This window comes from Trachinotus anak, unplaced genomic scaffold (genome assembly GCF_046630095.1).
Source record: "Trachinotus anak isolate AG129_WGS33_773 ecotype Australia unplaced genomic scaffold, CSIRO_AGI_Tana_v1 ptg000012l, whole genome shotgun sequence".
Taxonomy (NCBI): Eukaryota; Metazoa; Chordata; class Actinopteri; order Carangiformes; family Carangidae; genus Trachinotus; species Trachinotus anak.
Window position 1 is genome coordinate 10,225,498 of NW_027273863.1, and position 22,003 is coordinate 10,247,500.

Here is a 22,003-nt window from a genome sequence, read left to right on the forward strand (position 1 = left end):
TTAAAGAGTCACAAGAAATTGGAGTGGTTGGTAGGTTCAGCAAAGCTTGTGATTATGACAGAGCAAGTAAGGTTGGGTTCTGATAGCCAGTTCGGTTTTGAATATGATTCAACCTAATTTCCTGAGTATCAAAGCTAAGGAACTCGCCTTGCTGCAATGACAATGTAAATAAATGCAGCAGGATTCTCATTTTGATGCTTGAAGTTAGTCGCTAAAACACGAACAGGAAACTTTGGACCCTCCAAGCCTAAATCTGTACTCAACCAAAGATCATTTGTTAGGTAAAGCAAAACATTACAAAACATTAAATCCTGTCTCACAGCATTACAAATCACTTTACAGTGTGTTGGTGTCTGAGAAGCCTTAAAACTCATGGATCCATTACTCAAATTGGACTTCCTGTATTGTATTTCATCTTCTTATCAACTCAGCCCCTCACGTTGTTTTAAAAAAAAAAAAAAAAAAAAGTGCTGTGCCATCGACAGCCAGGTATTATGTTTTTGGGTTGTCTGTTCATACAGCCGTACATCCCTACATCCCATTCTCGTGGACACAATATCTCAGTAACACCTCGAGGGAATTTCTTAAAATTTGGTACAAACATTCACTTGGGCTCCATGATGAACTGATTAGATTTTGGTGGTGAAAAGTCAAAGTCAACATCACAATGACCTCACAAAACATAATTTTGGCCGTAACTCGTGAATTATAACACAGTTTAAGAAGAAATAAATAAATAAAAAACCATTTGGACATTTTATGTCCAAATGGTCAAAGGTCAACTTCACTGTGACATCATAATTTTCTGCAAAAAGACTTCTGGCCATTATTCAAGACTGTAACAGAAGGGAAGATTGTGACCATATTTCCTGCAACTTGGCTGGTTGGCAGGGCATACGACCGCATAGCGGTAATTCTAGTTGGTCTAATCACCAGGTCAGGGAGGAGACACAAGAGAGTGCCGTCTGTCTACATTAGTTTCTTTTAACCATGAGCACAATCTGTCCCTGTAGTAGTTTATATGCCTAAACTAAAGGAAACCTTAACCATAGTGGTGGCAGATGGAAAACGGGAATACAAATCTTTTAAAAACTGTCATACAATAGTTTTATTATACACTATAAACTATGTCATCCTGCAGATAGGGGAGCCAGATCAGAAAATGCTCATGAGAGAGATACTGTGATGAGAGAGGAGGGGGGGGGAGGGGTCTGCCAGCCAAAATGGCAGACAGGGATAAGGAAGAGGCAGAGATCTGTCTATATGTTCGCTAGAGAGCTGGAGACACCAGGCGAAGTTTCCATGTTAAACTGTCAGGCATGGAGACCGACAGAGAGAAAGACAAAGGAAAAACGGCTGTATCGCATAAAAACTTCAGTAAATGAGACCAAAAGGAAGGAAGAGAAAGAAGGAGTGAGAGAGAAAGTCCAGCAAGAGCAAGAATGCAATAGAGCAAAAGACAGAGAGAGCGAGGGAGCGAGGGAGTGAGGGAGTGAGGGCCAGAGACATCCAGAGAGACTAAGAACAAGAACCAGGGGGGTGGGGGGGACGGAATGTGCTGACGCTGCGTTTCTTGTTTGAACTCCCCAAATTAATAATCAGCAGCGGTTTAGCCGAGCTGTGCCAGGAACAGGAGCCTACTGCCAAGCCCCGGTCAGGCCAGGCCCTCCCTGCTCCCAGTGTTACCCCCACCCCTCACCCCTACCTCCCCCTACTCAACCCTCGGCTCACAGCCCTGCTCTGGGGCCGAATAGGAGGCACTGCCTGCCTGCCTGTCCTGGTCGGGCCGGGCCTGGCACACAGCCACAGGGCTTTTGCTTGTTCAGGAGTTTTGATTAAATCCTTTATTGTGCTCCACTCACGCAAAGAGCTAAGGCGAAACACCGAGCAGGATGGAACGGAGGGGAGGAGAGAAAGCGAGAGGGGAGAAAAGAAAAGGGAAAGGGAGGGAGGGGAGGGAGCGAGGGAGGGAGGGAAATGGGATCTGCCTCTTTTTTCCCTCTTGCTTTCTCCTTTTCTCTTTCTTTGGGACTGAAAAGATGTTTGATTTAGTCTATGGGGAGTTGTAAAGTAGATAAAGTTTTTGCTCGCCATCAGCAGTCTGTTTTTTTGTGGCCTTTTTTTATTTTCACTCGTCTGAATAAATTTTCATTCTTTTGTACAGTCACTAAATTGTTCTGGTTTTATTATCATTTGCCTCATCAGCTCGACTTCCAGACTACAAACCAGCACAGTGACAGACTCAAGTTTTCTCTGTTGGAGGTTTTGTATGAGAATACTCAACAAACAAATGCAATGCAGAATACTAAATGGTCCAGTGCTTTGTGCAAAACAAATTTCCTTATTTTGAAATGGATACTAAACTCCACCTTATCATATTTTATAGTGTTCTCATATATATATACTCACAAGATTATACACGCTGTATATCTCCAACTGCTCCTAGTTAACTGGACCCTTGTGAGTGCTGCAGCACCCCCGTGGTCTTTCAGAGGCTTTGTGCCAGAAGTCTAACAGTGATTTGTGTTGTTGTTTCAGCTGTTTCTGTGCTGGACCTGAGCGAGCAGTTCACACCACCAGAGACGGCTCCCCCAGCTCTTGTCAACCTGATCCAAGCCATAGAGAAGAGAGGTATATCCATGTCAACCAGCCATCGTATTTGTCTGTCTCGCTGGCTCTGTCCGCCTCCCCGTCTTTCCGACTATGTGTGACTGTCTCCCTTCCGCCATCTGTCTCTTGCTTTCATGCCAGCATTTGCACAAGTGTAGACATATAGACATGTGAAGGCAGTCGGGCAGTCACACCGATGTAGAGTACACACAAGTTGATTCACACTGACCTCCTCAGTTGGTTTGAGACTTTATAGGTTTTCTACATTTAAGTTTAATGTGGTTTTGAGCACGGCTCGATATCAAGGCTTGTCCATCTGTCTGGGACAAGTGGACTTTTTGTGGGACGAGTGAAAAAGAAATTCACTTGCCCCACCAGAAAAGTTAAAAGTCATAAACAAACAAAAAAATACAATGTGTCTTCATTATCTTCTTTCCTTCTGTAAAGGAAAGTCAAGGGTATTCTATGCTAAAGGAGATAAGGTAGGAAGCAGTGAAGCTTCTTTCCTCAGCATTGAGAGAATTCGACCAGCTCTCATCATGGCTGCCACCTAGATGCTTCCAGGTAATTTCACTTAGTTAGGAACCTTCCTAAGCAAAGAAGACTTTTTGACCACAGCCCACTGGGCCAGGGGCCGTTAACACCACGGGTGTACGTGATATCTGATAAAACACAGTGCATTCAGACCCCTTCACTTCTTTCACATTTTGTCATGTTGCTAAAATTGTTTAAATTCACTTTTTCGCGCATCAATCTACACTCAATACGAGGTCCAGCTCCGTCAACCATCAGTCTTCCTAGAGCTGGCTGCCTGACCAAACTGAGCTTTCATTTGGATGTGTGCATATTGAGAGTATGAGAGTAATTACACATTGTTGAAAACAAAGAAATTTCCACAGTTCCAAGATAATAATTCAATATTTAGGTGGAGTAAATGTAGTAACTACATAACCTGCCCCAAATATTTTACAAATACCAACTTGTCCGAGAGCAGTAAGGCAACATCCAGTTCCTTCTCTTCTTTCAGCGCTCTGCAACGAGGAAAAGCCACACCAGTGGTAATCTGTGTTGGTCTTTGCTGAGATTCTTTTTTATCTGTTGCATCAGAAACTTTTCTTGGACGCTGCCTAGGTTTTATTTACTTTTCCTTGCTGTCGTCTGCTCCGCTTCCATCACTGTGGTTGTTCCATCTGACACTATGTTCTGTTGTTTATATGTAAATTGTAATCATATCTAGAGGCTCAACACAAGCCCCTGACATGCATGTTGTTTCCCAGACATCTAATGTGTCCCCTGAAACACAGTACAACATGCTGAAGGTTCCTACTAACATATTTCATCTAGGAACCTTCAGCTATGTTGGACTGTGTTGCACGTGAGACATAAATAAAGCGTGTCCAGTGCTTCAGTGAGCCTCCTGATTTGTTTACAATGTTCATATAGACACCAGAACACCCTCTTCAGCTGTGGCAAACTGCTGGTTGCTGTAAAAGGCATCACTACTGATGCGCAGAGGAAGGTGGCCACAGACAGGAGATTTAAACTCTGGGATATTGAGAGATTACCTGGCGCTGTGAGGCTTAGTCAGTATTGTGTGAACTCCTTTGGCAAGGATTTGAATGTAATAGACATTCATTTATATTTAAAAGTTGCACTCACCGACTTAAACCCTTGACGTCCTGATTGATGCAGTTTGAACAAATTAGTGTTAAATGTGACAACCAGGTTGAAACATGCTCACATGAAGAAGCAGTCCTCTGAGCAGACACTAAAGCATTTGGTTAATGTTGGAGTTCAGTCGTATTTTATCAAATCTGAATCCAGAATGCCACTTCTTTGGGAGTGGATGTGGTTAAAGAGATATTGAGGTGAGTTGATTCCATTCACACTTTTTCCTCTTTTTTCTGTCTTCCTTTTTACTTTCTGTCAGTGTGTGTGTGTCTCTCTCTCTCTCTATCTCTCCCTCTCTCTCTCTGTCTCTCTTTCTCACACACACTAATACATACACTACATGTAGGGGGTTCAGTTAATGAATATTTATATTATTTATTAATCTTCAATTTATTGTCTCGATTTATCAATTAATGGTTTAATATTAAAGATTCTGAAAAAAAAATACTCACTATTTACCAATTCGCTGGTGTTGACAATAACTATGATGTTTAAGAAAAATTACACATTGATGATGTGTAATAATACACATATGATATATCATATCATCATATCATGTTAGGCCTCGTGGATCTTGTTATCAGTTCATCTGGTTGATTTTCACTATCCGTTAAGTGTCATTGTTTTTCTTGTACGCTTTCGTACAGTCATGGTTACACACTCTCTCTCCACCTCCTTGCTGACGAGCCACATGCAGATACTCTGACCATCGTTGTCATTTCTCTGTCTGGCTTTTCATTTGAGAGAGATCCACCAGAATTCTTCTTATTCTTGTTAATATTTAAATATAGCTGTCTGCCAGAGGAGCGGCAGGAGGTCTGTCTCTGAATGTAAATACGATATGTGACAGTAAAATTGAATTATTTCCCCATGTTGGATGCACACACACTTTGACTATATGGTGTGGTTTTCACAGCTACCTGAGAGATTGGCTTGTCTCAAGGAATTGCCTCCTAGATGCAAGCTGTCTAGACCCAGTGTTTCTAAAGTTTCTTTTTTTTCTGTCATCCTGGGAAATGAGTAACGTTGTCATTCAGAGTTAAATGTTTTCCTCAGGGACATTTTCACAGGATGTGTGAGAAATTTCTTTTTCTCGGGGAACAATCTGCTGAAAAGAATCTCGGGATGCAGGGTTTCAGTGTAGAGTTGTGCTGTGTCTGGCACAGACCAGAGTCACAAATGAATCACACATTTTCCACAAAAAATAGAACAAACAGAAATGAAACACTTAACACAGGAACATTGGTTGGCTCTGCTCTTGTAAATATTGCCTGTACAAAAACATTTGAAGGATCAACTCTTCCTCAGTTGATTGATTACCATCTCTGTTCTTGGATGTGAGACTGGAATGAAAACAGCACACAGCTGACATGTGCTGAGAATTTACAATTTATGTCTCATTTTATCTTTAGTACTTTGTCATGTACAAGTTGTTACTCACAAGCTGACATTGTCCAGCTGTTAATAAAATGTCTACATTGCGTGTTCACCATTTCTCTTGTATTACCTTGTCACAGAGTCATGCACGTCAATACAGTGAGCTACTGGCTGCAGTGTGGAGCTCACATGTGCATTTCATTTTATGAATATTTGCTACATTGAATTCGTCCTCTCCCCCTTCTGTTTTCTACTTTGCTGAACCTTAACTCAACCACTTTTCTTTTCTTTCTCAGGTCTTGAGTTCAAGACCTTGTACAGGACAGCTAGCTCCTCGGGGTCAGACAGCCCGGTGTACAGCCTCAACTCCGGTGAGTTAGTTTGAGCCTAAATTGGATTTTTTGAAACATTTCATGGACACATTTGGATTGTTTCTGGAGCATGTATGCTGCCTTTCACCTGTGCCTTCATACTTCTAATGTCTGTCTTCGTCTTCTTCTGTTGGCCATTAAGTAGCTCAATGGTACGTCTCACTGGCCTGTTAAAAATTGAAAGAGGGGGCGTCCTGATAGCCACATGGTTAGGGCGCTTACCACATGGGCTTAAATGCCCTGAACAGCGAGTCCTCGGTTTGACTCCCACTTGTTTGACCATTTGTTGCACATTATTGCCCTTCTCTTTCTCCCTGCATTTCCTGTCTGTCTGTTTGTCAGAAAAATAACTTTTAAAAAAATGAGAGAGAATTGTACCAATTCATTTTTCTTGCCCAGACCTGCCCAAATGCCCTGATCTGAACTCACAACCTTCAGGTCATAGCCCTGCTTTTTTTTAAAGTTTAGGAGTTCCTCAACCAAAATAAAGAACAGCACAGTCAACAAAATAAAACGTCCTACTAGATTTATCTTTGGTGAATTGACTAATTTCTCCTTGTCACAAGTTGCCTCTAAATACCTTTGCATATGTCTTTGTGGTCCAGAGAGTGACATGGGTCAGACAGAGGTGGGTTACCTCTCCGAATGTGTCCTGCACTACCTGAGAGACCTCCCGTCACCTGTCATCCCTGCCTGTGTCTACCCTCACCTTCAAACTGCTGTCACACTGCAGCAGCAGGTCCTACAACAGTCAGCAGGTCGGTCTCATCTCATGAGGAATTGCTTAAAGCTAAGACTTAAATCATCTCTTATGTATGTCCGTACTAAATTGACTTTTTAATGGAGCAGTAGCAGAAGTTTTAGCTGATGCAAATCACATATTCTGTACATTACTGCTGGCCATTTTTCCAAAGCATACCGTTGTACCGTACCAAATTCTTTACAATAACTTGGCGCCTTCCAGGAACGTTTCCAGGAGGACCTGGATCTGATCTTTTTTTGTTCCTTTTTTTAATTGATTAATTGTCAAAGTTACATTATTGCAGTTGTAGCTGAACTGAAAACTTCCCTTCACATTTGTCCAGCATCTAACAGTTATTAGTCAGCTGCCATCATGCCTTAAAATGATTAATCTGTAATACTGGAAAATCAAACTCAGAGCACAAACAGTAAACAAACGTGGAGTTGGACGTTGAAGTGTCTCAAGGAACACGGACATACCAGTAAGGAACTATTTTTATAACCTCTGCTCCGAACGACATTACCATGTGACCATAATGTAGGTTTTGCCAAAAAAAAAAAAAAAAAGTAATACCCAGCATATCTACATGTTCTATGTGATGGATTATCCATCTCAACAGCGATTCAAGTCTCTGGAAGTCGATGTCTTACATTTCTAACTGAAACCAGTGGCATCCTGGAGAATAGGAAAAATGCATTTATCAGCCTAAAAACCCTGGAATGCTTTGTGAAATGATCCACAGTAAACATGCAAAGCCACTGGTATGGCCCTTTAAAAGACCAACTAAAGTTATATTGTTATAAACCACTCATAGCTCCTGACCACTCTAGATTTAGTATTAACAAAATAACACTTAATTCTAAAAAACAAAATTGATCTGCATTGAAGCAGAAAAAAATATCCTGTTGGTATATTTATTCTTGTTTTAAGAAAATATTTTTGGACTCAATAGAAAAAAAATAGCTTATTAAAATGCGAGTATTGGGCTGTGTAATAGAATAGCACAAGCCCAAAAGTGAGCTGTGTGCTGCTGATGCTGTTTTAGTGAACAGAAAGGCACCTTTCATTGCTTCAATGACTGTAATTCAGGTAAAAGAATTGCATGAGGCCTAAATTGAGCCTTGTATACTGGCGATCGAGGTCAGTTGCATGTCAGCGTTGAGAGAATAGAGTTAAGTGTCGAGAGAGGATGAGCTCACTGAGGCATGTTAGAAATGCTTCAGCTGATTCTCCTTTACCCAAAGGACGACATGATTTCATTTAAGATATATACTAGACCTATTTACAGAAACATGCACTGACCATGCATTGTCATTACTTGAAAAATACAGAAATATATATATTATCTTAAGGATCAAAGTATGGGTAATTATGCCCAAATACCTAAATCATGTTTTTTGTTTAATGGCTTCATTTACATTCCTCAGATATGTTCATTTATAATCTGATAAAATTGTATAATTCATAATGTATACACAATTGTTTGGCACAGTATTTTTGTGCTTATTTGAATCATTCTTCCAGATGGTGCTGTAGCTGGTAGCCATGACAGAGAGGTCAGCCTGGTCCTCGAGAGCTCCACCACCGTCCCTGTCCATCACCGTCTCACCCTGCAGTACCTCCTCACACACCTGGCCAAGGTCACTCAGGTGCAGGCCAGCAATGGCCTAGACACACACACGCTGGGAAAGATCTTTGGACCTCTGCTCATACGGACAGGCCCCTCTACCCCGTGGTAAATTATTTTTACTCTTATACAGACACAAATGTGAGTGTGTGAAGTTGAAATGATGATTAAAGATGGGGCGTCTTTAGCCATATGTAGTAAATCTACTTTGAATTTATTGAATATGTCAGCCATAATGTTAATCTGTTGCTGTTGACTGATCAATTGATTGATTGATTTTCAGGTTGTCTCTGGATGAGAAACTCCCTGCCCTTGTTGTGGAGAGGCTGTTGATAGAGAGAACTACGGAGCAAGACCTCACTCCTCCAGGTGAGTTATTTCTCATTAAGCCTGCACACAGCGATGTTTATGTAACGTGGCAGCACAAACACATTTTTATTTGTTCACGTTTGTTACAGACAGCTTTATTCATGTAGGTAGGTTTTTCAGTTTCCAGTGGGTTTATATGTTAAGTGACTGGTTTAATTGTCTCCATTAGAATACATGCTTTTAAAAGTGATCTTTGTGTGTCTCTGTGTGTGTCTGTGTCTCTTTGTAGTGCTTCCAGCAAAGCCAGTCAAGTCAAAAATGGCACCATCAGCCATGACAGACACAAGCAGCCTGCTGAACGACGCTGAGTGGTACTGGGGAGAAATCTCCAGGTAAAATATTAAAAGTAAACTGTTTGTGTTCAGAGGACATTTGATCACAGGTTTCCATCTATTTAAAGCATTCTGTCTTTTACAGAAGTGCAACATATGAGTCACCAAACACGACATACATTAGCCTCATTTGGTAAATAGTGGAACCACTTGATATGTTTAGTAGATAACAGTAAATTAGGATTATTTTGTGCAATGCCAGTCCACTGTACATGCAACAACTTCCAGAAATCATTGTCCATTTATTTATGATTTGTTATTGTGGAAATTATGTTATTATTTTGCATTAAAATTACATCTGATCACAGTTACCGTAAATTAAACAAACATGTTGCTGACTTTGCAGAGAGGAAGTGAATGAGAAGCTGCGAGACACTCCGGACGGCACCTTCCTGGTCCGAGATGCCTCAAGTAAACTGGAGGGCGAGTACACTCTCACCCTCAGGTAGAGCAACACTACTGGTTTCCCCTTGAACATTTGTGGTACTGACATACTATCTCCAGCCTATGTACACCTACAGTTAAAATGTTTTTTTTTCTCATTTGGCTCCTGTCTCCCCCTGCAGGAAAGGGGGGAACAACAAGCTCATAAAGATTTACCACAGAGACGGGAGGTACGGCTTCTCAGAGCCTCTTACCTTCCTGACTGTAGTGGAGCTCATCAATCACTACCGCCATGAGTCCCTGGCCCAGTACAATGCCAAGCTGGACACCAAGCTTCTGTATCCCATCTCCAAATACCAACAGGTTGGTGATGCTGCAGATTATGTCACAGTTTGCTGTTTGTTGAGTCTTTAAATTCACTTCAAATCAACTTCTGCAAGCCTCCCTTGATTTAGAAATCCTTTACAAAGTTGATCTCATTCCTTTTATGAAAAGCAACAAGCACAGCCTGCTTGAACAGTGTTTCATTCATTGCTTTCCTCTGCTTTTTTCATGTCTCAGCTGGTGAAGGAGAACAGCATAGAGGAGGTGGGAGAGCAGCTGAAGGTCTACCATGAGCAGTACCAGGAGAAGAGCCGCGAGTATGACTCTCTGTACGAGGAATACACACGCACCTCACAGGTACCAGTTCAACACATATGGACACACAAACACACACTAGTATTGATCATACTTCATATAAACTGAAGGAACATAAAAATGTATACATCTTGAACACACATACAGTGTATCCTGAAGATAGGATGAAACAATAATTATTCCATGTGAGAGACCTGGTTGTAGCCAGAATAGAATATAAATAAATTGGAGCTGTATGACCATGTATGTGCAACAATTTATATTAAAATATAAGTAAAAAAGAATGAATGTGTGCACGACACCAGTAGACAAAGATAGAATCAGTGTAAAGGCATGTACAATAAGAGAGCAGTGCATATAAGACACTGTGCAGCTGCCTCTCTGTTCACTTTTATATCAGAGAATTGTGAACTGTCTGGAACTGGGATTCTGCAGCCTCAGTCTGAAGAAAATATAAAAGAACATTAAATGGAGAGTCACAGTCTGTCTCCTTCTCTCTTTATTCCACAGGAGCTGCAGATGAAGCGCACAGCCATTGAGGCCTTCAATGAAACCATCAAGATCTTTGAGGAGCAGTGTGAGACTCAGGAGCGCTACAGCAGAGAGTCTTTGGAGCGGTTCCAACGCGAAGGCAATGAAAAGGAAATTCAAAAGTAGGTTTATGTTTGTGTGCATGGGATTGTTAATAATCTTAGTTTAATTCAGCTGCAAAACCAAGGCAGCATAAATTCAAAGTAGATTCAACAACTAAATGCATTTTGTCTTAATGAGCCATAAACCCTGAACCAAGCTCCTAAATTAGAATCGTATTTTATTAAGCACTTGAAGAACGCATTCATAGACATTATTGTTCCCTCAAATCAGGATCCAGAGCAACTCAGAGCGTTTGAAGTCTCGTGTGAAGGAGATCCATGACAGCAAGCGCAAACTGGAGCAGGACCTGAGACAGCAGGTGTCTGACAACAGAGAGATCGACAAGAAGATGAACAGCCTCAAGCCGGATCTCATGCAGCTCCGCAAGATCAGAGACCAGTATTTGATGTAAGAGGAATTAATTAAACATTTACTCCAAGCCTAATATACATCCTCACACAGACTCTAACACAAGCATCAAAACTGTCGGTCAGCACTGAATCTGTGGTGTTCTGGCTCTGCAGATGGCTGACACAGAAGGGGACAAGGCAGAAGAAGATCAATGAATGGCTGGGCATAAAGAATGATGCTGATGAGTAAGTGATCGAAATGGGGCTAAGCAACTTGTGCTGTGATGACTGGGATCTGTCGTATCTCCACCTGTAATTTAGAGAGTGTGTTTCGTTCATGGCGTGACATGCACCTCGGTGTTTGCTGCATCATTTCTGTGTTTCCAGCTCCTACTCCCTGGACGAAGATGAGGGCTCACCCCACCATGATGAGTGCACCTGGTACGTGGGTGACATCAAACGCACCCAGGCTGAGGAAATGCTGAGAGGCAAATGTGATGGAACCTTCCTCATCCGTGAGAGCCAGTCACAGAAGGGCTCCTACGCCTGCTCTGTGGTGTAAGTGTGTGTTTATCCTTTTTTAAAAGGGACAAAAATCCACTCAGAGTGATGTATTTTCCATTTTGTAATATGGTAAACTATTTTCTTTATTCACATTGACCACTGCCAAAAGTAGACAAAATGATTTTGAGAGCATTTTAACTCTCTAAACTCTGTAAAAATGCTATATGTTTATAGGTTTTTGTGGCAGTTCTTAAAGGAATAGTTTCACATTTTGTGAACTACGCCTGCTGGCTTTCTGACAGAGAGTTAGATGAGAAGATGGATATCAGTCTCATGTCTATATGGTAAATGTAAGGCTACAGCCAAAACAAGGGGAAATAGCTGGTCTCTATCAGACAGCTACAAAATTCACCTCATTCCACAGCAACTCCTTATCTATCTAACATGTTATATCTTATTTGTTTAGTCCGTACAAATGCAGAAGTGTGAAAACGACAACTTACAGTTGTACAGGAGGGTTATGTGCAGGACTTTGTAACTTTGTACCTCTAACTGTTTTTCCCCTAAAAGCGAGGATGCAGACAGGAAGCCCCAAAACATATTGCATTATACGTTACATTTTTAATGTGGGGCACTACTCAAATTTGCATGATAACGAAAGCTCTCACATGAATTCTCTCACGATTACTATCACTAATTCACTTTCCAAAGACACCAAACCAACACTAATTCTGGGAAATGTTGGAAACCAGTAATTTAAGTAGATAACACAATACATAATCTATATACATTTTCCTTTTAGTACAATACAGAGCATCTGTAAACATGATGTCTGTCCTTCTTTTCAGTGTGGAGGGCGACACCAAGCACTGTGTCATCTATAAGACGGCCACGGGTTATGGATTCGCCGAGCCCTACAATCTGTATTCGTCCCTCAAAGACCTGGTGCTCCACTACAAAAACGTCTCCTTGGTCCAACATAACGACCAGCTGAATGTAAATCTAGCCTACCCAGTCCTGGCCCGCTCTCAGAACCAGAACCAGAACCAGCACCCCAGATGAATTATCCACCAGCAGTGTAGGACGCCAACCAGGGTGGGGAAACTAAATTTTCACTCAAATGCATTGGGGGAAAAAAAAAAATGTCTGAACAATGCTCGTTCATGTGTTTAAAGTGGTGGGTAAAATAAACTCAACACCCACAATTTATAATTCATACTTTTTTAGTTGAAGGCTGGTGCTGATTTCCCACACTGACCCCAGTCCAGCAAAGAGCACTCCTTGCTAACAGCATGGCTTCAACATAAGCACACTGCTAGCAGTAACTAAGCACTGTACAGTTAGCCTGGCTGACGCAGCAAGTTTTATCTAGAGGAAAGGGTCGCATTAGCCAGCCAGGACTGTACAGTGTCAGTTATGAAAACAAGTGTGAGACATTTACAAGAAAATATCTTTGATACAGAGAAAAAAAGCAACCTAAATGTGTTAAAGGAAGACAAAATAAGCACACAAAAATATTGTTTTCAAGATTGTGAAGAGAAGAGGAGAGACCAGATGGGATGATGGGAAAATTAACAGGTGGCACTTTTTTTCTTTTTTTTTTTTTTTTTTGCCTTGAACACATGATGACTGTCCATAGACAAAGGCCCGATCTGTCACCCCCAGACTGCCTGCAAACTCTCCATAGACAAAAGCCTGAGCTGTCATCCACTAAAAGGACTGGCTTGGCCAAACCAGGCTGCTCGCTTCACACCTAAAGGCGGCTGAGAAACCATGGACCTGGGGGGTGTAGTCACTGGAGCCTGGGGGATTGCTGGGGTTGAAGTTTTTGGCGGTTTTAAAAAGATCAGTTCAATTGAAAGCTTGCTTAAGTGCCATAGTAATAGCTTTGGATGACCACAAGCCTGTGTCACTAGAGCAAGGGGGCACGTCAAGGTTGAAAAGAAGAAGAGAAGGAAGGAGGTAGTGAACGACGTAGACTACGCTACAGCTTTAAAAAAATACACACATATAGGTATATTTTTTATGAAATGATCTTTATTTCCGACTGCTTTGGCTTGTTGCTCTCTCTCAGTGGGCCTCCTTCTGAAATGACGAGGTACAACATACAGTAAATACTGTGTTACAGGATAGAAATGCATGGTACATATTTGGTGTATTGTGAATACAGAAATACTTTATAATCACAATACACTAGATGGAGAAGTACATTGATAAATGCAGTTCCACGTGTTTCAGGTTTCCTTCCACATGGAAAGACTCCTGCATCAAACGTCTTTGTTTCAAACTTCTTCCTTCTTTTTTCATCCTCTTTAATACTGTAGCACCTGTAGCCATTGACTTAAGGCATAACTGTTAGTGCTCCTCTCATGTGTCTTGTTTCTATATGCTAAAGACACTTGCAGAGCATCAATCTATGTGATTAATGTATCTTCGGTACTGTATTTGCTTCGTCTCTAGTTAGATTAGACTGATTTAGCGGTACAATGTCCTTGCAGATGTTTATTGTTGTTTTTGTTTGTTTTGTTTTTTTTGATGCAGATTTACTTACGGTAATTCCTTCCCCCTTGCGCTTGACTGTTCATTTCAACACAAGCTTGACTCACAGAGCTGTAAAACATTGATGTACAAAAAGAAAAAACGAAAGCAGTAATATAACTCATGTACAGTATATTTCAGACACACATGCAGTCAGTGTATGTGACTTTAAACAGTTTAATCGCTGTGTTTGTTTATGTTTTCAGAATATTTGCTATGCTCTTAGATTCTGTTTAAGGATGTACACAGTATCCAGCTAATGTGAGCCAAATGAAGGATGTCTTTTCATGTAGCAAGAAAGAGAAAAAAAGAACCAGTCCTCTTGCCATTTAGCATGGCCTCTGTGGTCTGAGAGATTATCTAGTACAGTATGCATGGAGTCCTTCGTTTGGGGTGTGTTTTTTTTTTTTGTTTTGTTTTGTTTTGTTTTTTTTACTTGGCACCAGTGGTTGATAGTTGTGCTTTTTGTAGTACATATACAGTATGATGTGTGTTGATTTTAGTAGTACTATGCTATTGTAGTACTATGCACAACATAGTAGGATGTGGATAGTAAGTTTTAGATTTAAAGACAGTTCTCACATCAGTTCCCTCCTGTTGTTCTGTGCTGTGGCAGTGACGTTCTCCTGTTTCCCTCATGTTCACTCGGCTTGAGGTAAAGATTGTACCACCTCTGTTCAAAGCACAGTTCATTTGTGTGAAGGCAGGGTTACTCAGTTATTATTGTGTGGTCAATGATAACAGGCGTCACATGATGTCGCTTTTAAAATTAATTTTCATTGTTGATTTCTTAAAATAATACTCTCAATTTCTCACACATACTATACTCCGATTGCCAAAAAGAGAAAAGTATTTTTGTAGAAAGGTAGAGAAGAGCCAACAGTCATTGACAGTAGAAAGTTATAGAAAAAATGCACTGCTTTTAAAAATTATACATTTGGCATTTTGGGGTTATTTTTACTTTTGTTGAGGAGGGATAGAAACAAAAAGTTTTGTTCCTAATGAGATTTTCACCTACTCTTCTTATCATATGAGGCGATTATTAGTTAATATTAAACCTATATTTCATTTGTAGACAGATTCAGAAACTTCAGGTAGCTATGTTTTTCAGACAGCAGACCAATCCCAGTTTCAACCTGAAAAGTTTAAATCAAGACATCTTTTTGATTTCAGTCAGGACGAATCAGTTGTACTGTACTTTGCACAGTTCTTGGCAATTAGAAAATCCCAAGAATTTAAACTAGAGGTGACAGCGGTGCTTTAGATTAGAGGGCTATAAAAACATGTGAGTGAGAAAGATTAGAAGTGCCTTTAGTCATTGTGATGAGCTCGTTTTCTCCTTGTTATCATTGGAGCGTTGCTCCACAAGATGGTGCCACCACCACCACATGCTGTGCCCCATGGCTCACACATTTGCCATTTGTCTAAAATTTTAGGGTATCTGGCAGATGAGCATGGTTGTTGTTGTGTGTGATTGTACATGTGTGTGTGTGTGTCTGTGTCTGTGTGTGTGTGTGTTAGAGCAAATCTGAGCATGTTATAGATAAGAGAGTGACGGATTTTAGTTGTGCCTCTTTGTTGTTACATTTATAATTGTTACATATTCCTTCTTTCTATGGTGGGGGCTGTACAGTAGCTTGGTGCTTTCTCTCACGGTGCGGCCAAGCTTTTTTTTTTTTTTTTTAATTTGTCTGGTATATTTTTGAATAAAACTCAGATAAGATAGAAATGTGAACCGTACACATCCGTGGCCCAGCCCAGTTGTTTGAAGCTCATTTGATAAGCTCTCAAGTTATTGCATGCAACATTTCTCAGTGTTTTGTATTAAGAGTCAGTTTTTCAACGGGCGTTCTGGTTGAGTCGTCCTCCACTGCTGACGCATCCATTATCCAGTTTGTTGGACCAACACTTTTGTGACTGCACTTTTTTTTTTTCCTGTTCAACACACTCAGAGTAGTGTGTCTATCGCCCAACAACCATAAACTAACAGATAGCATGAAGCTCAGTTGACAATAGTGTTTTTAGTTGATAGTTTTAGGTCTTTCCACACAGTATATCAGGAGTGAGTAACATTTTTCTTTATGATATCAGAGTATACAGTGTACAGTATATGCTTTTGTTGTTTTGCAGTCAACAGCTGTCATGTAATTCTGATGCTTTTGACTGATTGCAATGTTTTTACTTTAACTATATGGACTGTAGAAACTCTGTAATACTTTAAACCAACTTTATGGAGAGCCACTGGCTCATTATGCAATTTTGCGTCCACTTGCAAAATTGTCCAACTTAACAAGACAAATAAGATTAACTTTCTTAAAAGGTCAGTTGGTCCAAATTACAGAAAGACATATTTTCACTTAGTCTTAGTGGTGTATAAACATGCAGATAGTTTTAGCTTTATTAGATTTTGAGAATTTTTTAAAAATTTCTTTCAACTGAACCAATCAACCATTCACAGTGAGGTGTGTGGATTATCCAGAGTAACCAACACATTGTAGTATTGCTGTTGACTGCTTGAAATGTTATTTTAGTGCTTTTAACAGCACAAAAGTTCAAAAGAAAGTTCAGTTCACCTCAGTTGTTCTCTGTTGTACTGTAGCTGGCAACAGAAAACAGAAAAATATCTCAAAACCTCAGCACATGGAAGTGAAACTAAACGCACGGCCAGATGCCACCAGGACTAAGTGAAAACTATGTGGGGATGTTTTAGGGGAGTTTGATTAAATCAACCATCAAAAAATGTGTCTGGGAAAATCCTGTCAATGGAGCAAGGGGGTTTCAGTTTATTCCACAACAGGTCAACTTGTTTCAGAGAAGTTCTCGAACCAGGTGGATCTGCTTACATTTAAGCAAATCACTCAGTCATTTTAGTTCCATTTTAGTAGAACTGAATATCTACTACGTCACTTGTTAAGATGAACATTTTTGCAGTGTACTTAAACACTTTCATCTGCCATATATGCCATGTTAATCACAGATGTTTAATAGCTAGAAGCAATGCAACTTCAGTAGCAATGAAACCTGGTCACACAGTGAGACGGGCATGAAACGGGCAGAAGATGAAGACTGTATTGAGCTTTGACTTAAAGGTGAGACTTAGGTCCCACTTCAGTTAGATGTGTCTCTGAAACTCGAAGCTTTCATCCTGCTCATCTCTTAGATATGCATTTGTGTTGGAGCTTCTTGAAAAGCATTTTTCTATATGACAAGTGATCATTCAAGGAATGAAATATTTTTTCATCAGCTTTGGTACACTGTAAATGATCTTTCTTGAAATGGCCTCATACACAAAGCACATCTTTCACTGACTACAAGGAACACATATATTTGGTGTCTATTAAGGTTTGAAGAATGAGAGACATACTAGAGAATAAATATTTTGAAATATATTCTTAGATATATCTATATTTTTGGATTATGTAATTCTGATTTGGATTGTGCTTGAAACAAATCAGAAAGAGGCTTTGATGTGAACATGATCTTTAGACTTGCTCCACGGGTGCTTTGTATTCGAGCAGTTATTGAAACGCAAGCATTTTTACTAATCAGCTGCAGTGAGCTTCATCATGATCAGCAAGTTGATCGACATACATGTAATCTATTAAGCATGATTATCAGGTGCGTTCAGAGGATGAAGCAAGCTCATGTACATGTGTTAATATTTACAGAGCTAAGTCTATATGTTAAATGCAGTCTTGGCTGCTTTGCATTTATTAAATATTAGAGTTTTTTTGTTTTGTTTTTTTCTTGAACGCGAGAATCTGTTATGTCATATGGAAGATTCTGGTTTTTGTGAGTAGAGGCAGTGTTAAAAGTTGCACCACAAAAGAAACACTTGGATGCTGCCACAGAGATCCACCACAGATTGGACACTGATGCTGTAAAAGTGAACTGTAAAAGTTACCACTGTATCTTCCTTTGGTTGATCTCTGTGGTCGCTGAAGAGGAAGTCAAAATAAAACCTGTTCATCTGACAGAGACAAGGTACATGATTCAACGGTTCATGATCACTCCTTTACACAGACCTTTGTACATGGAACAATGATGGCATTAGAAAGTGTTCTTTTATGGTGCCTGAATGTGTGTGTGTGTGTATATATCTATATCTATATATATATATCTATATGTGTATATATATGTAGATATATATATCTATATATATATATATTTAGTTGTTTTTTTTTATTTGGCTTTTTAAAAAAGCTGATAGGTTTGTCTGTCCAAGTGTTGGTTCTTTTTTGTTTGTTTGTTTATATCTGTTAATGATAACCTTACAGAGCCTATAAAGAAAAAAATAAGCTAGCTTGAATATTTTTCCTTCATACAGAAAAAAAAATACAAATGTTTACAATATGTAATTAACCAAATGGTAAAAATGTGTTTGAGAATCAATCTGTCTGTCCCTCAAAGTGGCTGCGATAGATTGATTTATATTTCTTTATTTCCTCTGTCATTTTAAACTTGAAAATGTTATGAATGCTTGTTCTGTTTTTTTTTCTGTTTCAGTTCGTTCCTCTTTTTTTAATATTTACTTGTGAGAACAGTGCTCCCTCAATTTCATAATAATAACTCAACAAGATAGCTCAACCAGATTAATTTGTCCAGAACACATAGGTATTCTTCAGTCTGTCATTCTCTACCTGCTGAATTTCTTCACCTCACACTGAGCCTTGTATGTGCAGGACTGAATCCTAACACGAGACGCTGTTGCATCTTTTGCTGTTTATATTGTGTACAGTGTGGTAGATTTGGCTCTGCCAGGTGTCTCTCTGGTAAGGTCTCAGTTCAGAGAATTTAAAGTGGGTGACACCCACATGTTGTGAATTACAGTATAAACATGCCACTTGAACATGCTTGTGTACAATTTTGGTACATGAAAAAAGTTGGAAATTCAGGAATAACTATCAAGAGGCACCCTGTTCTTGATTTTGCACTACACAGCAAATGATACTCAAATGAAAAGGTGAATCAATTGCTCTATTGGTTGGTTAACTCAGTTTGAAGACCAAAAAGTATCCAATATAGTCTCAGCTTGTGTGTGATTTCCATTTAAAATATGATGACGTTAGCAACTGCACTTTCATTTCTCCTTTTTCTGCCTGTATCCAGTCTGTGAAAGTTTGCCATGTGTTTGATTCAATCTGATGTGAAATTTGTAGTATTTTCCACTGGTGTAAGGTAGTTCATATTCAAGACCCAGCTCTGAACGGCAGTGGACTGGCAGTGATCCATTTGGCAACAGCCTCTGAAAAGTTACGGAGCAGCAACAATTTAAAGCATGTCTCTGCAATTTCAGCCTAATTACAACACTCATTGCTCCTTAATGTTTCCCAACTAGTTGCCCAGTGTATCACTGCCTCAGCAGCAGCAACAGATATATGGTTAGTTAATGATGATGTGGTCTTCTCTTTCTTTCAAAAACAGTGAAAGGTAATGAAGAGGGCAGTCCGATAAAGCTACTCTACACCAAAGTGCAATTGAACTCAGAGGGAGCACTGTTGTTTCAGCCAGTAGAGGCCTATTGGTTGTTGTGTGCCCAACCCCTATGCACGAAAAGATGGTTATTGTTCTCCTCTTGTGTTATCCTCCCTCCGTTGGTCTGTCTTAATTCAGATGCGACATTTCTTTCTTTCTCTCTCGTGTACAGCTTGCTTCAGAGATGTGTTTGTCCTCAGACAGGTACTCTTTCATCTGTACGGTTCTTTCTTTAGGCTGATGCAATGATTTTAAAAGACAATAAAAGATATATAAAACAAAGCGTGCTCTCTTGTACTTCCTATAATACATACACTATACATATAATCATTACCTCGTTACCCTTGCTCATGTATACATGTCCTAGATATGCTCTGGCCAACTTTGCTGGGCTTAAACATGATGACATTCCTCATTAGTCACACTCACTGAAAAGTGTTTTGCCATTCTAGGGGCAAAAAGTGAAACATATAAAACTTGAATGATCCATATAAAAGTGTGTCAAATTTTATATATATATATATATATATATATATATATATATGTATATATATATATATATATATATATATATATATATATATATATATATATATATATATATATATATATATATATATATATATACATATATACATATACATATAGGGTGGTTATTAACTAGTTATTTTCCTATGAGATGTTAGCAGAAACACGGGTACTATTCCGTTGGCCTTGTTCAGTTTAGGGGAGGGTTCATCCAAATTACCTGAGGAGTTTTGACCACTAGCATCACTGATGTTTTTAGGAGTTGGTCCCCATTTTGTTTGTATTGTCCATGTTCGCAGTAATGCACATGTACACACACACGCTGATTTAAAAAAGCACCAAACACACATAGGAATGAACCAGGCAAGGAATGAAAGGCAGTGAAGAAGAAGACTGCTACCAGCCAAATTTGAAAAAAAAAACCCCACAGGATTTAAAGTATTTTTTTTATTTTTTTATCTTTGTAAAGTTAATGAATATATCCAACATATTTGCTGGGGCTCAGGGATGCACATAATGCATTAAATGTAACCATAACATTTGTTTGCTCACTTGTAAGAAAAAAAACATTGTCTCGCCTTTATCTGTGAACACAGTTAGTAGAAAGCCCTTCTATGGAAAACCTAAGTGTGGTCGGTGGGTCAGCGGTGAAGAGTAACTGGGATTTTTTTTTTTTTTCTAGAGAGCAACACTGCTGCTTCCTCTTTTAAAAGATAATTTGTGAATGCTGTGTGTAAATACCAGTCAGTTCCATGATATTAGAGTGGAGACATAAACCTGACACAAATATCTCAAAACCTGGGCAAATAAAACCTAACCCCCCTGGGCGGCTTGATGGCTGCAGAGGGAAGTGAGAAATGCTTTTGTTGTTGAGTGACTCAACGCCGTCTTATGCAATATAACACATTCTGCACACTGTTGGCAAATACAGTAAAGGCACACGAATGTGAAAACAGCACAGATGAATTACTGCACATAAGAACTGAAACAATAAAAAAGCTTGTCTGTCAGTGTGATGCTTCAGTTTTATCTTTGACACTCAGAGCCAAGACTCAGAGAAGCAGACAGGAAGCAGTGAGTCATGCGGTCATGCTAAGGCCTGTCTGCTTTGCTGTCACTCTGTCCTTGTTTTTGGAGGAGAGCTGGGAGAGATCATGTGACAGTCAGCAGGTAAAACCCTTCATAATGTTCAGGAGATTGTGCTGTTTTGCTGAAATGTGTGTATCTACTGGCTGCTCTTGAGCAAGACCTTTGGACTGAGTAACTAAGCTGAAACATGCAATGGCTTTATAATTAGCCAGATGATGCAGAAGTCATGCCAAGAAGACTAGCCCACAAAACAAGCTGGGTAAACTGATCATAAGACTGCAAATTCCTCCTGGTGATGATTTCAAGTCCTTCACTCCTCTCTATCTGTGCAAGACCAGTTTTTTATTGGAGGGGAGCATTTTTTATTTTTTTTGCTTTGCCTGTGCATCACATTGTTCCCCCTCCGAGGAACTGACAGAAAGTTAATCACTGCAAACTAAATGAACTTCAGGTTGTTCGAAACTACTGCGGAATCTATGCCCACACAGACCTCATGACATTTTTTTTTACACATTTCTGTATAATCTCACTTCCCCAAAAGAGCAGCTGCAAGGTTTCTCTGCGTGGATCCCTGCTAGTTACAAGTGACGCTGTCTCGATCACATGACCAAGAACCAATGAAAAAACAGGCAGCTTCCGCCAGGAAGCACCGGGGCTGTATTTAAAGTTGCTCAGGACAGTAGTTCGTTGGTTAGCGTTGTGTTGCTGCCAACTTAACTCACTAGTGTCAAACTTAAGTCCCGCACCGCAACTTAAGATGAAGA

The 22,003-nt window shown here is 39.8% G+C and overlaps 2 protein-coding genes across 3 annotated transcripts in view; both read left to right on the forward strand.

Moving 5' to 3' along the window:
- Window positions 1–19,904, forward strand: part of pik3r2 (phosphoinositide-3-kinase, regulatory subunit 2 (beta)) — a 36,869-nt gene extending 16,965 nt beyond the window's left edge. For both annotated transcript variants that reach the window (XM_071492075.1, XM_071492076.1), the window contains exons 3-16: window positions 2,539–2,631; window positions 5,955–6,029; window positions 6,635–6,787; window positions 8,296–8,506; window positions 8,682–8,767; window positions 8,997–9,099; window positions 9,446–9,544; window positions 9,666–9,846; window positions 10,045–10,164; window positions 10,633–10,775; window positions 10,987–11,163; window positions 11,280–11,351; window positions 11,493–11,663; window positions 12,458–19,904. In XM_071492075.1, coding sequence (XP_071348176.1) covers window positions 2,539–2,631; window positions 5,955–6,029; window positions 6,635–6,787; window positions 8,296–8,506; window positions 8,682–8,767; window positions 8,997–9,099; window positions 9,446–9,544; window positions 9,666–9,846; window positions 10,045–10,164; window positions 10,633–10,775; window positions 10,987–11,163; window positions 11,280–11,351; window positions 11,493–11,663; window positions 12,458–12,671 — 1,898 coding nt within the window. In that variant the 3' untranslated portion in view covers window positions 12,672–19,904. The remainder of the gene's footprint in view (window positions 1–2,538; window positions 2,632–5,954; window positions 6,030–6,634; window positions 6,788–8,295; window positions 8,507–8,681; window positions 8,768–8,996; window positions 9,100–9,445; window positions 9,545–9,665; window positions 9,847–10,044; window positions 10,165–10,632; window positions 10,776–10,986; window positions 11,164–11,279; window positions 11,352–11,492; window positions 11,664–12,457) is intronic.
- A 1,962-nt stretch (window positions 19,905–21,866) lies between these two features.
- The window catches only part of LOC139629460 (gamma-interferon-inducible lysosomal thiol reductase-like), a 4,458-nt gene continuing 4,321 nt past the window's right edge, over window positions 21,867–22,003 (forward strand). The window contains exon 1 of the mRNA XM_071492083.1: window positions 21,867–22,003. This exon is cut by the window's right edge and continues 125 nt beyond it. Coding sequence (XP_071348184.1) covers window positions 21,997–22,003 — 7 coding nt within the window. The 5' untranslated portion in view covers window positions 21,867–21,996.